The following is a 15,682-nucleotide window of genomic DNA, read 5'->3' on the forward strand; positions in this document are numbered from 1 at the left end:
GCCGAGAGGCCACGAGTGGAGAGACGCTGCAATCGGTGGAGCGGAATAATTTGTTGCTGTGCTGTTGCAAAAAAACGGATTTATGAAAAAATCGGACGACTGTTCGACTACTGTATGAGTTGACCGGTTCGTCCGTGGGTTGAGTTGAGAGTGTATATAAAAACAAACATACAATTCAAGAAAACATTCCTGCCGGGGCGTCTGGAATGTCTGGAGTTCCGAGACGGGGAGGAGTAGGCCTTGGTGGTGGTCCGCTTGGAGGCATGTTTAAAGGTTTGTGGTAGAGTGCGGTAGTAGTAGTAGCGATGGTAGTAATATTTGCAGCTAGTAGCTTTTGGCTTTTGTTTGAGACTCGAGTGTTATTGTGATGTGGAGTAGTAGTAGTGGATGTGGAATAGTAAAAAAAAAAGGGTTGAGCACGAGGGTAGAGAGTCTTCTTTATAAAGAATTTTCAGGACCGCAGCAATATATATGTGAGGCGCGGGGGGGTGGTGGTAGTGGTGGTGGTGTATGTGAGGATCGTTCGTCTCACGTCTAAGCCAAGCCTTGGGGATCCTCGACTCAAATGGCCCCTTGATCCTCACTCAACAGCAACCAGCAACCGTTACTGCATACGCATCCTAATGCGCACTGGAAATGTCCCTTTTCGCACCTATCATCTGGAATAGTTTTTATTTTCTTTTACCTACCGACCCCAGGCTTAGCAGTTTAGTTTAAGCGAAATGCACCTTATTGAGGCGATACTTCTGCCTGAAGAGTTTCGGGATATAGGATCGGCGAACTAACTCATTATTCAGCAAGGATGTGACTCTTTCTTTTGCTTATTTTCCCTCTATGGGCACAGATATATTTAAAAACCGTGACTGCTTTAAGTTAAGGGTGGTGGTAATGATACCGGTTTGAACGGGTTGCACGGTGAGTCGGTAGCGGTCCAACAATGAGGCCGTACCCAATACTACCGGTCCGACTGTGACGTCCGTACTCATCGGAGCAGGGTCCGGTCATTTGGCTGCCTGTGGCTGGCCTGCTTTAACAGCGCCTCAACCAGTCATCAAGTATGGGCAATGAATGTATGTGGTGTAACTGTGTGATGCTTCAGCCCTGACCAGCGATCATTCTCGAGACATCGTACCTGCGTCTGATCAAGATTAAATCAGCGACTCGAGCATGAGTGAGTGAGAGTGGGTGTTCGTCAAGGCTCCCTGCGTATAAGATCTATTGGTCCCGCAATTAGAAGTGTTGAGGCTAGCGATCCTACTGGCCTTGTTTCCGTTCTTCCATTCTGCTGGCCGCAGCATTTTAAGGTCACGTAAATGCTGGTCTTTTTTGACTCATAGGCGTGTACGCAATATTAATGATGAGGTTAGCGAACACACATCACGCACCATATGAATCTTCACTTTCTACCACGTGTGACCCACATGTCACAGCGTTATTCTATGCATAAAGTGCCTGCATACAGCACCCTGGGAGCATAATATGACCCGTTTGCGTGGGGTCCAGAAGCCACGGTGTTGAGTGAAGGCGTGAGGCGGTGCAGCGTTTTGGAATCCCCCCTTGAGCCCCCACGAAAAAAGACCAAATGCGAAGTTTTATATAGATGCGCTGGTCCCATCGAAGTCGATAAATATCTAGAGGCACAACTGATAATCTGCCTGATATATGGCTGCTTTGGCTTTTCAGCGCCACATACATGAGGCGGCGACGGCTTGAGATCTATTTATTCACAGATCACAGAAAATCCCCGCCGACCGCGGCCCCAACTGGGCAAGTGCGGAAATAACGATTACATTAGCACAACCGAATAAATGTTTACTCAAACTCCGAAATAACCTTGACTCAAGCGTAGATATGGGTATGTAGGTACTGTACTTGCCTAAGGTATGACTACATAATAAGTAGATCTATACAGTAACTCGCTGGATTTGATGGCTCAAGACATCGATTCTATTAGAGTATTTTAGCTGCGCGAGTTGGACAGAAAGTCGGGCGAGGTTGGACAAAAAGTCTAGCAGTTTTGGGAACGTACTTGCATGGTGCATATGCGCCGAGCCAAACCGGTTCTTGTCAATATCTGTGAGTTGTCTCGAGTTCCATCAATCCAAGTGCTAACTATCGCGAGTTCCATCAATAGTGAGTGCGTTCCATCAATAGCTATCTCGTAGTGAGTTCTTCCCAGTGTGTTGTATGCGGGTCTCATCACTAACTATATAAGGTATTCGATAAAAATAAATAATGCCTTCTCACTTTGTGATGCACCCGGTAGAGCCTTCAGATTTCTACAGTTTTAGGGGAGGACAAATTCCGGGCCCTGTTCTTGCTCCTATAAGTGGAAATCACACTTTTGCGAGTCATGCCCTTGCATCATCTACAACTAGTTACTGTCCAACAGACCCGGATCAGCCTGAAAACTATGATCAAGGAAACCTCAGTACCCGCTCAAGCAGCTATCATGAGGTCCCTGTACCTTCCAGTCCATCAACTCAAAACCCAAATGGTGTTTTGGACCCGCAATTGGTTTTCTCCAATCTGCACCCTGTGAGCTATAGGAACAATTCAGTGGTACGCCCCGGACCTGCCGAGAATCGCGCCGAGAATGCCGAGAGTGCCGAGAGTGCCGAGACTCGCCCTCAATCCATGGAATCCGATACTTCTATTGAGTCGCTGAGGAAGTGTAAAGCGTTGGTTGCAGAAATACATCGCCTGCGCCCTTATGCTGCACCATATGGGAAATCTAAGAGTGCGTGGGGGGAGGTGCTACTCGCTTTGCAGTCAAAATATAATCTCTATACAGATATAAAGGATGCATTACCAGGTTTAAGACGAGACTTGAGAGCGCTGATTGCTTTTAAAGAGGACTTGACGGAAGAAGGTGTAAGTCAACTTTTGGGAGAGAATTTAGCTCGTAAAGGGCGGAGAGGAGGGAAATCTAATGCAGAACCCGCTCAAGCTGTTGATGAATCGCCTGACAACACTATCAATGAAATAGTACTAAATGAAGTCAGAAAGGGAGGCACTGGTAGCGGACGAAGGATCGGACAGACTGGGAGACCTAAAAAGTATGGGTTTACCCATGAGCAGGTACAATCTCATATTGATATTACGGTTTGAATTGATTTTTAACATGATTGCGGGTGTTCCCAAATAGTTAGCGGATGGGCTTGCATCACATTTGGAGCTTTTGACGGACGATATCAGGAAGGTTAATGAGGAAAGAACTGCACGTACAAAAGAGAAACAAACAGCAGAGGAGTTAGAAAGGCAGAGAGGGGAAGTGTTACGTGAGGTGACATTTGAAGGAAGAGTTTCATTAAGCGATCTCCAACCAGATGAAATGCCGACTACGGTTGATCCTCAAAGACAGCGTCCTCAACAATGAAATAAAAGGAGGAGATTGGACCTTGATATAGCTGATACTATTGGAAATGAGAGTCCAAATAGGAGATTGGGTTTACCGGCTATAGACTTTCCTTCTTTATGGAGCGAAATCACACAGCCACATGATGAAAAAGAAAGAGAGAGGCATACGGAAATTGTTACTTTACTTACGGAATTGCTAGAGCAATCAAGAAGGAATAACGGTTTAATGGAACAGTTATTGAATGTAGCGAGATTATAGATATGAAGTAGTCGTACTTTCTAGTTTTGTCTACGTACAGGGTATTGTAAATAGTCTTTTAGTTTAGGAGGTGTACAATGAAAGTAAGTAGACGTTTCAGACCCGTACAAACAAATATGAATATTAGTAAGTAAAACAGCGACCCTATATTGCGAGCCAATAGGGGAGGTAAAGATCCTCTGGTTTGACTTGAAATCAAGAAATGTCCAAAGGCGTAAGACGTCAGCAAACCCCCACTCCACCGCTTCTCTACAAGAACTCATACCCTTATTAAACCATTTCTGATTATCAGTTAAAGCTTCTGTTAAATGTGAAAACGGAGATACCAATACAGAACTCAAAGGGTATGCAGGATCCCCATATATGCAAAATCCTGATGCAAACTCACGGCATCGTTCAAGCAAACCACTATCACGTAACAAAGAATTATCGTTCCTCCTCCCCTCATATGGACCATAAAGGTGATAGATAATTCCATCAGGACACTTAACTGCAGAGTATTTAAGCGCGTGCATGTGCTTATACCCATTATAGCAGTCTCTTTGCCATTGGGAGGGTCTACAAATCTGCCGGATCGTGCAGTCGATAAACCCCCAGCAAGTAGTAAGAGGTGCGCCTCTCTGGTGTATCTTTTGGGCGAAATGAATTAACCGGGAGGTTGAGAGATGACCAGATGAAAAGTCATTCAGAAGGAAATCCCATTTATCGTGGATAAATTTTAATACCCAATTGATTATTTGTGAGATCGCAGTATAATGATAACCAAACATAAACTGCATGGTTTTCAATCTCGTTGGCCATGCCATCCGACAACAAAGAATGAACAGTGCTTCTTCACGGGTAAAAGGAACTCCAGTAGGAATAACTATCCTTGCCGGCAACTGAAGAAGATGAGATATCTGATTTTTAATGTGTTTAGTACTCTTATCTTGTGGGCCGTATCTGCACCCTACTAAATGAAATGAATAGCTGACTCGGATTTTCTTACATTTACAATATCTCTATAGCTAAACCGAGCTAAATTTCGGAATTCGCTATCGTGGATTGTTTTTAAGTCCACACGGCTTCTCTTCCAGTTCAATTGATACAAATCAATTGTGCCGACAAGGTATAGGAAGACAATCTCTCGACGTGCTCTTCTCAATCGCTCACGGGTTTCAGGAGTAATCCGATCTAGTACACCCGCAATATTTGTTGATTCCGACCTGTCAGGGACCGTGGAGCTAACACTTTGCATAATGGACAGATCCGTTGTGCTCGTTACAGAATTTGGACGTAGAAAACAATAGGAGCTGTTTACGCGTTTTCATGAAGTACCCGAGTACAATTCAGCGCGGGGTATCTGGGACAGCGATCGCTGCTGCAATGAAGTTGTGATTTTCCATTTTTGCTACTCGGCGCATATGTATCCTGCACCTACATTCCCAAAACTGCTAGACTTTTTGTCCAACCTCGCCCGACTTTCTGTCCAACTCGCGCAGCTAAAATACTCTATTCCAGACACAGGATAAAATCCAGTTTCCACACGTCACCTGCATGCGGCTCATGAAAAGATCGACCAATTTGTTACCAGATTTTGATGCTTCTTGGCGGCACAAGCCTTTATTCTACCTGCAGGATCTTGTCACTCTGCTTTTTTAGCAATTGGCCAGTCATATAACTCAATCGCATCAGTCACGGTGGCAGTGCCGAAACGTTAGTTGAAAATGACAAAGAAACAGAGTACATTCACGATCGAATCAATGAAGGAAGTTGAGCCAAAAGCCTCTTGGTGCTGGCGGGGGGTCCTAGGCAATATCAGTCAATTCTGTAGATCGCTCGCTAAAAGAAGCTTGAGGCTGAAATCCGGGTGTAGTTAATTCCGAGTTAAACGCTTGGATGCAATTTGAGTATAGGCTATGATTATGATTGCGGCCTTGTAGGATCTGCTGTTTTCAGAATTCTGTTATGGTGAGGTGGTCTTAATTGCGGGGCGAGGTAGTCGGGCTGTACCTATTTCAACTACTATCTTGTACCTCTAGGTGTTACCCTTGTTCACTCAGGATAACTGTGTGCGTATTTGATATCCTGCCAGCGTATATCACAGTACTCATAACTCGCCTCCCCAGGCAAACTGACCAGGAACTACTTCAAATTCAAGTCTTTGAGCGAGCTAAGTATTATTATATTAATATCTCTAGTAGAGTGGGTGCCCATCCAATGTATGGGGCCTCTGTACGCACATAGCGATTGGATCTATGTCCTCCACGATGTCCCTTACATGAGTACCCTACTATATTACATGTAGTGTCCTCATGGCCATGGTACCCTGTAAATCAAGCTTAGAAATTCAATATAAAGTATTCCCCAAAAATCACCGACTCTAGCTGAGAATCAAAACCCTGCACACTCGATTTCATCCGCCCTATATTTCGAGGTTCATCGCTAAAAACCGAATCCCCAAATAATAAATCCACGTAAGCCAATATTAGATCAGATTACTTCCCAAACTGGGTAATAAATTCCCGAGCGCACTAGGGATCCATTATTGCTGGGGTTGTAGCTAAGACTGAGAACTACTAGGCTGATTCTCAGGACAACAGCTGAATTTCTGGTCACGCTTGATGCACATAAGGCTGCCCACCCTTTGGTGTCTTCTTCGGGCTAAAAGATACGCCGGTAGGATGTCGAATACGCGGGGTAGGTAGCACATACCCAGTTGGGAACGTGTGCGCAGCATCTGGTACCTGCGTATTCAACATCATAGATGCGTATCTCACGGCCCAAACGTACGCGCACGAATAATTAATATTCACTCCAAAGAAATCAAAAAAAAATCCGCACTCTTCACGAAGTTCAACCCAACATCACACACCTCACACTCTACTATTGTCCAGCTATGTTAACATGGCTAGGCAACTACTTGTATAGCACCTACGTCATTCTCGAAGTCTTCCTGACTTTCCCGCTCTGCATATCGTCGGGTTCCACAAAACAAAGAGTAGGTACAGCGATTCACAGGCATTTGGCGAATACACCCATTTGGCGAATTTGTATGTAGCAACCAGCCAGCAACCAGTCAAACTGCGAGTTTGACTAAGATATCCTGATTCTTATTGGCCGTGACCCCTGTTCGTCAAATGGGTGTATTCGCCAAATGCCTGTGAATCGCTGTACTACAACCAACACGAGGAAAGTCTATTTACGAGCATACGAGAAACCGCCAAACGTATGGTATACGTAACCTATATTGTTTCGAATTATAGAGAGTCGTGTGATCATTTCAATACCAGAGTCTGGGCTCTAGAATCGATAAACGTAACATCCGTCACGCTTGAGCGTTACAGGGTCCAATAGCTAGCGCAGAGCGACAACCACGACTGTCCTAACCACCACCGATCGCAAGAAAAACAATGAAGCAATACTCGCCTGTCAATGAATATGAGAATGAGTGTGATCCCAGGCTCAGGGGCGGAGGTTATCGCAGTTGCGCACTGATGGTCTATCTTCGCGAACGCGAGATTTTTTTTGAGCTCGACCAAAAAAAAAACCGCCATTCTCGAGTACATACGTGAGAAGCTGAGAACGACGTCAAAAGGATTTCAAAATGAAGCTCTGAGACCGATTTGAACGATCGACCCTGCGATCTGCAATCGCATGCTCTAACCCCTGAGCTACCAGAGCGTCTGCTGATTGACGGTCGGCATATTTTCCTTGACTCGCCGGGGTGTCAGAGTCTTGGTGTCTTGTCCCCGGTTAGGATGATCTGGGATTTGGACATCCTGGGGTTTGAACATGTCTAAACAACTGCCTCTCTCAAGAATATCCCATTTCGCGCATGATGGGGGGGGGCCTTGTTTTCCATCGTGCTCTACATCTCTGGAAAATTAAAATTTACAGACGCTCCAGACTCCACTTATTTCCTCTTCCTGAAATTTCCGTCCTCGTCTACGAGTCTATACGACTCACTATTCCCGGTATCTGACTCGTACTAATGAGTCACACGTACATGGGTGTTTCAGGACACATTTCCTACAGTGCTAAGTAAAGAACACATGGAGATAATGCTAAGTCCTAAACCCTCTAGCAAAAAAGACGACACCGACGAGATTCGAACTCGCGCGCCCGAAGGCATCCGCTTACACTTTCCGAAGAATAGCAGGCGAACGTGATAACCACTCCACCACAGTGTCCTTTGTTGGGTTGACTGCTGGGGTCTTGTGTTTTTAGGGCAGACGCCCAGGCAACGCTATCGCTGGACAGGGGACACGAGGCGGACTCAGTGTTATGTAATCGTTCTGCACATCACTCGTTTTAGAGAAGAGGGGAATTGTGCTTCTAGGATTTATAGAACACTCTCAGGTCATTAATAGCGCTGTAAGAAGTAACCCATATAAAACGATCTGAAAGGTCACAGGTTGCATGTGGAGAAAATATCATTTACAACCTACGTCTTTTCGGAACATAAGGGTTATTGCAACGTTATATAAGGCTTATAATATGCTTATATATGGCTTGTCACAGGCTTATATGGGGAAACAGCTTATTAAGAACCGAGTTCTACATAAGGGTTAAATAAGAATTGGAAAAGGTCTACGAGAAAACCCAGGTACTCTGGGGCAAGGCACAACTCTCTCGTGTGATTTACTGAAAACAGAGTGTTCTCAAAATAAATGCATCTGGTGCGCTGTTGTTCAAGAACTCTGCCTATTCAAGACAATTTCTGGGTACGCCCCTTTATCAGCTCTGTCCGTTCACCGGTCATGGAATGCCTAAATCCAGGAAAGCCTAAAGGTCTCATGGTCATGTCTTTTGTGCAGCCACCTATGTCAATCCCCCATTGCATCACCCCAAAGAGCAGCTAGGCCCGATCATTGGTAAGTAGTCAGGTTTGTCCAATAGAGAACAATAGGCTTCGACCACTCATTACGGATTAATTCTCAGCTGCTATATGTAGACTGAGTGATACGAGAAATTAACGGAAAACGCCAGTCCACCACGTTATCCAACTGAGTGGACCAAAGGACTATGAGAATCCGGGTCATAAACGAGGATCTAAATGTCGATAATCATGGGCAGGTACTGAAAGCTGTCAACCACGTACATACCATACAAGGCGTTTTTGATGATACAAGTACATGGAACGTACGTACATCGTATTACAGCTGTATTAAATTTAACTTCGCAAAAAATATCGGTTTTTTCCTCGTGGTGTTCCGTAGACTGCAGAATCAGATTAGGGTCCGAAATACAACACAATACCGAACCTTTACTAAAGATTGACAGAAACACTGAAGTCGAGTACGTATTTAACATGAATATGTACCACGTATCACCTCATGAGGTAGCACTTGGTTAAAACAAATATTGATCATTAACTATCACTCGTTTGGTTATCACGCCCAATATATTTTAACAGCTTAATCTCATTTACGCAAATATACAACAGCATATCGGAGCTTCTACACATACATAACCCAGCACTACCACAAGTGTGGAACAGCGTGATGGATCGAATTGACAGTATTCTAGGCAGTTAATTGCGGACGTGCTAAACGCTGATCCGCAACGCCAATCCGGCCACGAGTGGATACTACAGATGAAAACACTTGCAATTTGAAACATGATTCTTATGCCCTATCACTCGGCACGGCTAACGTCTGGTGGTTTTCAGTGTACCGATCTCCTTCGTGACGGGCTTTCTATATTACCCTCTATCTACTGCAGGTGTCAGGTTAGGTCCATCGAGAGTTATCGATGGCTTTCCCCCAATCCACTAGACAAAATGTGTGTTACTTTGTAGGTGTAGGCCGGTTGCACACACCAACGTCGTCACAATACCAGGCAAGCTAGACTCAACACCAACGCCTCCCAACCCACCACAACCAAACCTAGGCCAAAAAATTCAAAAAATTAAGGAGATTGAGTTCAGTACTCAGGATTCCCACATGGTCACCCACTGTAGTACTAACTGAGCGATATGTTGCTTGTGTATGGCAGAGCAGACGGGATGCCCAATTTTCAACATTCTATGACTGAACACGGGGGAATGAGTGGATGGTGGAAATTTATTTCTTGTTACCAAGCTGAAGCTGTGTGTGAACGGAAATATGTTTTTTTTTTGGCTACGTGGGTTTTTTGGGTCTAATATTTGATCCAGGGCGGTGCAGGAATGGGCTTTGAGCGATTGCGTTATACTCGTTTTGGTAGTAGTGTTGGTGGAGTTGGTGGTCTTTGATATTCGAATGAGCTGACCGTGTTCAGCGCATGAAGGATGTTTTTGGGTTTACACACGATACCGCGCTAAAGTGTGAAACCGATCTCGCGGATCTCGAAGATTTCACAATTTCTCACTCGGATGTGGTGTAAACGCATCCCACCTACCGGCGGCCACTAGAACAGGGCCCAGCGCGCTCGGCGAGCGCCGACCAACCGGCAATAGCAAGAACCGTATACATAGGTAAGAATAAAGACTGATATCGCGTCTATACACTCTTAACGCATGGCCAACCCCGACAGCCAATATTTACAGCTACAGGACAAAATACTAGTTTCTAGGCGGTACTGTGTCCTAGTCAACAGTTATCACCATCAGGAAAAACACAGTATCTAGAACCACTTCTAGCACAATATTGCCACTCTCACACGAAATCGAAGCCAGGTGCGCACGCTTATAGCGCAGATATAAAATACTTTAGCACCCATCTGTGTTGGAGCAGAATTAAACAGACCCGCACATCTTGATACTTAGCTTCGTGAGGGTTCTGCGACTACATATCTAGAGTCGCTGTACCCTTCCACGCACACAGAGGGAGATCAATACCAAACCCTGGATATTTACAAACCTGAGTAATCTCCGCACAAGTACTTCTAGAAACCAGCTGTTTTCACACCTCCTAGAACGGTATCCGTACCGAAACAGATTCACACGGTGCGGCGGCACTAGCTAGCTGCCTACAGGCTTTCGGAGTCATACTTCTCACAGTACGCTCCCGACACAGTCGGGGGCGGTGGTTGTTTTTGGCCAGATAAATGTTTATTTATAGAAGCTATCTAATAGGCTACACCCAACCAGGGTTTCCAACAAACTTATAGGTGGCTTCGATCATTGGCCCTGGTAGAACTCTACTTGTTCGGACCACATGTAAGTAATCCATCCAAGCCACCTTGTATTAGAGGATCGACCGGCCCGCCCTAGCCACTTCCACCTCCACCTCCACTTACCACCGCCGCCGCCGCCGCATGATTGGCCGCCCTACTAAAACTACGTAGTGCCCGCCATCTACATCTACTATTTGCCCAACCCCCAACCCCAATACCAGTATTCACGATCAAGAATATTAGTAGTGGTCACTCATGTCACCCAACAACTCAACACACTACAAACAGCCCACCACGTAGACCCAATATACTTCACCCACCCACAACCTTCCAGAACCTACCACCCCATCAGGGTTAGGGTTTATTCCAGCCCCATCCATAAACAAAAACAAAGAAACGAATCCACAAGCACGTGATGCGGTGGTCAGTGTTATGGTGGCCTGATGAGGTGTTGATGTCATAGTATTGCGTATTTGTTCTCAGTAGTGTTATTTATATGGCCTCGAGTTCGCTGCTGTCTTGGTGTTTTGATAGCATGTTTGGTGGTTAAGCTACGGTTTTATCTATATACGGCTTTTATAATAAGGCTTTAATATGAGTGTTCGCTCACGGTCATGGTCACGGTCGTACTCGGTATCGACAGACAGGTCGACTGATAGTTGTGGAACTGCTACGACGGCGAGCTCGGTAGTGGATGGGGAGTGTTGTCTCAGGGAAGGTGGGGAGGTATGTTTCCGGGAGGTATTTACACCTCCATGGGAGTCTACAACCAGCTCTACAACCAGCTCTACAACTCCTTCCACGCGGGCAAGCTCCATCTCAGAACCCACCAGGGACTCCAAACCCGCCCCCGTTCCCGTTCCCGCCCTCGAGCTCACAGTCGGTGTCGAACTGGAGTTCCTCCTCCTCTCCCCCGTCCCCACACCCCACACGCTCCTCTACCCCCTCCTCCGCACCGCCCTCACCCCCCTCGCCACACTCCTCTCCACCACCGCGTCCCCCCTCCTAGAACCCCACCCAGAAACAATCTTCCAGCTTAAAACGGACGATACGATCTCCTCCAACCCATGGGGCCTCCGCGCAGCACCAATCGAGATTGCAACCCCAATCCTCCGCAGAGGCGACTGGGAATGGGCCCTTCCCGCGCTGTGCACGGCCGTAAAATCACTCCCGGGTATCACCGCCCGCGTAAATAGGTCCACCGGACTGCATGTCCATGTGGGACTCGGACGGCCGTATACGCTCCCCGAGCTGAAGCGCGTGGCGAAGGCGGTGGTGTTGCTGGAAGGGTGTATGGATGCGAACCACCCGCGGCATAGGATCCCGAGTGATGCGATGGGGAGCTGCTACCGCAGCGTTGTGGGGAGTCTTGTGTTTCGCGGGTGTTCGCCGTGGGACATGGTGAAGATGGTGGATGACTGCGGGAGTGTCATGGAGCTGTTGGGGGTTGTGAATGCGGTGGGGGGAGGGGGGAGGGGCAGTGGGTGGTGTAGGCTATATAAGTACAATTTTACGGCGGTGGTGGTGTATGGGAGTGTGGAGTTTCGGCAGGCGACGGGGACAGTGCGCGGTGGGAGGGTGAGGGAGTGGGTGCGGTGTGTGATGAGGTTTGTGGAGAGGGCGGTGGGGACAGGGGAGGAGGTGTGGGAGGAGTGGGCGGCGAGAGGGGAGGTGCCGAGGGCGTTGTGGAGGATGTTTGGGGCGCCGAGTGCGTGTGGGTGGGGGAGGAGGTTCAGGGAGAGGGGGGCGAAGAAGAAGAAGGGGAGGAGAGTGCCCATGAGGTTCAGGCTGAAGGGGAGGAGGAAGAGCGTCTATCTGGCCAGGCGGGGCAGAGGGGGATAGCTGGTTAGTTAATTGTTGTTTAATTGTGCTAAGTACCTACATAATAGTTAGTATTAATAGTCATGTGCTCAATGCGGTTAAGTGGTGGCCAATTAGTAGCGGGACTTTCCGGTTGTTGTCGTCGGCGGCGCCAAGAAAAGCGGGCAGCTGCAAGAACAAGAACGGCAAAGGAAGGCATCAATCTTCAGGCCCACCATCGTTAGATATGAAAATATTAAAATTACCCAAATTCTTGTCGTAATTGTCTTCTCTTCAGCTGTCAGTAAGTGGTATGATACCTAGTAGATTCTCGAGGAATGCATGCTGCAGCTCGTCCTATTATTATGTATTTAGCACACTCGAACCACACGATCACATGAATGACCTACTAACTAACTCTCCCTACATTCCTGGATTGACCGGCAAGCCGGACTAATCACACCGCACCGGCAAACACCCGCACCGGCACACCCAATCATGAACTATCACCAGCAGCGCCGATCCACGCACGACCGGGGGTGTGTGCAGAGAGACTCGTAGAGCAACAAACAGGCGATTGGCTGAGTTGTCCAAGTTGCCCTTGCCACCGGTGAGCAGGGATTCGCAGCTGCTCAACCCCAGTTCATATAAGAAGCTGTTGTTTGCGTCACCAAACTCCCCCGCAAATACCTAGCTACATAACCCCCCCAATTGCTCTTCCTCCTCTCCCGTTCAAACAAAATCAATCAATCAATCGGTACCAAAATGCAGATCACAACAATGACCCCATTCCACACCAGCTCCCGCGAACCCCGTCTCGAGCACCGCGGAAACAAGACCTTCCTCGTCTGCGAAGCCCGCCGCAAAGACAACACCTGGACCCGCGCCGAACTCGACCTCGACACCATCCTCGGCAACAGCGACGGTTCTCCTCCCCCTTCCTCCCTCCCCCCTCTCCATCTCCCCCTCTCCATCTCCCCCTCTCCATCTCCCCCTCTATCCCACACCCCGCACCCCACTAACACCCAACAACAGGCAAATTCGACACCACCGGCAAAGGCAGCAACTTCACCCAGAGCGCACAAAACATCCGCCTCGAGCGCGGCCACGATGGCCGCCCCGTGCTCCACGCCTCGCTGGCCAACTGCGCCGGCGAGTGGAAGGATGCGGTGACGCATCCGGCAGAATGGATCATGAATGTTGATGGAAGGCTGCGGTTTGGGCGCCAGAGGGACCTGAGGGCGTTTGAGGTTATTGCGGATGACCGCACGTTCTTCATGTGTCAGAGTCAGCGCCCAGACGGGTCGTGGGGTGAGGCGAAGATGGATCTGGATAGGGTTATTGGGAATGATGATGGTTTGTTACTGTCCTTCTTTTTTGATGTTTCTCCTGATGTCTCCTTTGGTTTGGTTGTGGGAGGGTGGGGCTGATGGGGTGTGGGGCATGTGTAGGGAAGTTTGATATCTCGGGTGGAGGGACGGCATTTACGCAGTCGGCGCGGAACATAAAGATGAAGTATGGCGGCGCGGGAGGGGACCACCCGATGCTGGTGGCGGAGCTGAAGGATGTGAAGGGTGAGTGGAGGGCCGGGGAGGTGGACCTGCTGGAGGTGCTGAAGAACGTTAATGGGACTCTGGAGTTCCATGGGAGGAACCAGCATGGGCCGCAGTGAGTGGGTGGTGTGTTGAGCCCTGAGCAGAGCATTTTGGGTTTTTCTTTTTTCTTTTTTCTTGTTGGCGGTTTCGTAACTCATCCGGCAGGGGAGATCTCGTAAAATAAAAAAGAGAATTGATATCGCTGTGGAATTTCAGCTGTCCATCTTCTGTTGGCCCGATGCTGGTAGTGTAGTCCAGGGTAACGCCTCTATCTACCTAGAGAGGTAATTGCAAGCCCAGGCGTGCTAGAATAGCGTGAAGCGTATGAACGCCTTCTAAGTTAGCAAGAGATATTTCCAGCATTCAATGGTGCTCAAAAGGCCTCTTCAGGATCCATGACTCGGGATCCGAGTGAGTGTTGATGCAATGGCAGGCAATCGCTGGTACAATGCTTCTTAGAGGAATTTACCTGTGTGGAAATCAGCTGGCATTATATTACTTAGAAGAATATTTGGTAGTGATGGGGGTTATACTGACTGTAGATATCAGTGCTCGTGGGGAGTGATTAACGATGATGGGAAGGGAGTGAAGTCAGGAGGGCAGGATGAGAGGTAAGGAGCCACCATAGTTCTCTCTGTGGGTAAAGAGCATGAGGTGACAGCCGATAATTTATCGAGACCGAAGGAGACAAAAGAATATCGGATCCCTCTAAGAGCACGTGCATCCCCACACCACCACCGGTACCGGCTACAATCGCTCCATATTATCAATATCAGATTCAAACAACGGCCAATATCCCAACCACAAACCACTACGATTGTAAACTGAATTGTGGACTTCTAACTTTCCACTCCATTGATGATAATTTCAGCTAGATTCCTCAAAATATATTGCCATTATCCGCATGCTCCAATGTGTTCAGTCATAGAATATTGAAAATTGGGCATCCCGTTCGCTCTGCCATACACAAGCAATATATCGTCCAGTTAGTACTGCAGTGGGTGACCATGTGGGAATCCTGGATACTGAACTCAATCTCCATATTTTTATGAATCTTTTTTGCCCAGGTTCGGGTTATGGGGTGTTGTTTTTGGTGGAGTTGGTGTTGGGTGCGTTGGGAGGTCGTGGTGTTGAACATGTGCCGTTGGATTTGGCAACCGGGTTGTAAAGCAACACACTTTCAAGTTGTTCCAAGTCAGTGTTAGAGAGTCTAAGAACTCGCAATTCTCTGAGGCGGACCCAACCATAACGCTGAGTTGGATAATGAGCAACAGATAAACCCAAGAACACGATCAATACCCACCCTGAAAGCTTGGAGGGTTTCCCACAATTGAATCCAATGCCCGAACTGCCCATTCTGCTAATAATAATTTCAGCTTGGTAACTCAGAATAAATTCCCTTTACCCAGTTGTTCCAATGTGTTCAGTCATAGAATGTTGAAAATTGGGCATCCCGTTCGCTCTGCCATACACAAGCAACATATCGCCAAGTTAGTACTGCAGTGGGTGACCATGTGGGAATCCTTGGTACTGAACTCAACCCCCTCCTTTTTGTGGATTTTTTTGACCAGGTTTGGGTTGTGGGTCG

The 15,682-nt window shown here is 47.5% G+C and overlaps 3 protein-coding genes across 3 annotated transcripts; all 3 read left to right on the forward strand.

The window, feature by feature from the left end:
• Nucleotides 1-2,235: 2,235 nt before the first annotated feature.
• On the forward strand, nucleotides 2,236-3,111 carry H6S33_002927 (uncharacterized protein; the record flags this gene model as incomplete). Its single annotated transcript, XM_044834690.1, has 1 exon — nucleotides 2,236-3,111. The coding sequence occupies one exon, from the start codon at nucleotides 2,236-2,238 to the stop codon at nucleotides 3,109-3,111; it is 876 nt and encodes a 291-aa protein (XP_044692134.1).
• An 8,182-nt stretch (nucleotides 3,112-11,293) lies between these two features.
• Nucleotides 11,294-12,541, forward strand: H6S33_002928 (uncharacterized protein; the record flags this gene model as incomplete). The annotated part of the gene is made up of 1 exon (XM_044834701.1): nucleotides 11,294-12,541. The coding sequence occupies one exon, from the start codon at nucleotides 11,294-11,296 to the stop codon at nucleotides 12,539-12,541; it is 1,248 nt and encodes a 415-aa protein (XP_044692135.1).
• Nucleotides 12,542-13,279: 738 nt separating this feature from the next.
• On the forward strand, nucleotides 13,280-14,171 carry H6S33_002929 (uncharacterized protein; the record flags this gene model as incomplete). Its single annotated transcript, XM_044834702.1, has 3 exons — nucleotides 13,280-13,424; nucleotides 13,535-13,855; nucleotides 13,951-14,171. 3 exons carry the CDS (start codon nucleotides 13,280-13,282, stop codon nucleotides 14,169-14,171), a joined length of 687 nt encoding a protein of 228 aa, XP_044692136.1.
• Between the last annotated feature and the right edge of the window lie 1,511 nt (nucleotides 14,172-15,682).

This window comes from Morchella sextelata, assembly GCF_020137385.1.
Source record: "Morchella sextelata strain SCLS chromosome Unknown scls_14, whole genome shotgun sequence".
NCBI classification, from domain to species: Eukaryota; Fungi; Ascomycota; class Pezizomycetes; order Pezizales; family Morchellaceae; genus Morchella; species Morchella sextelata.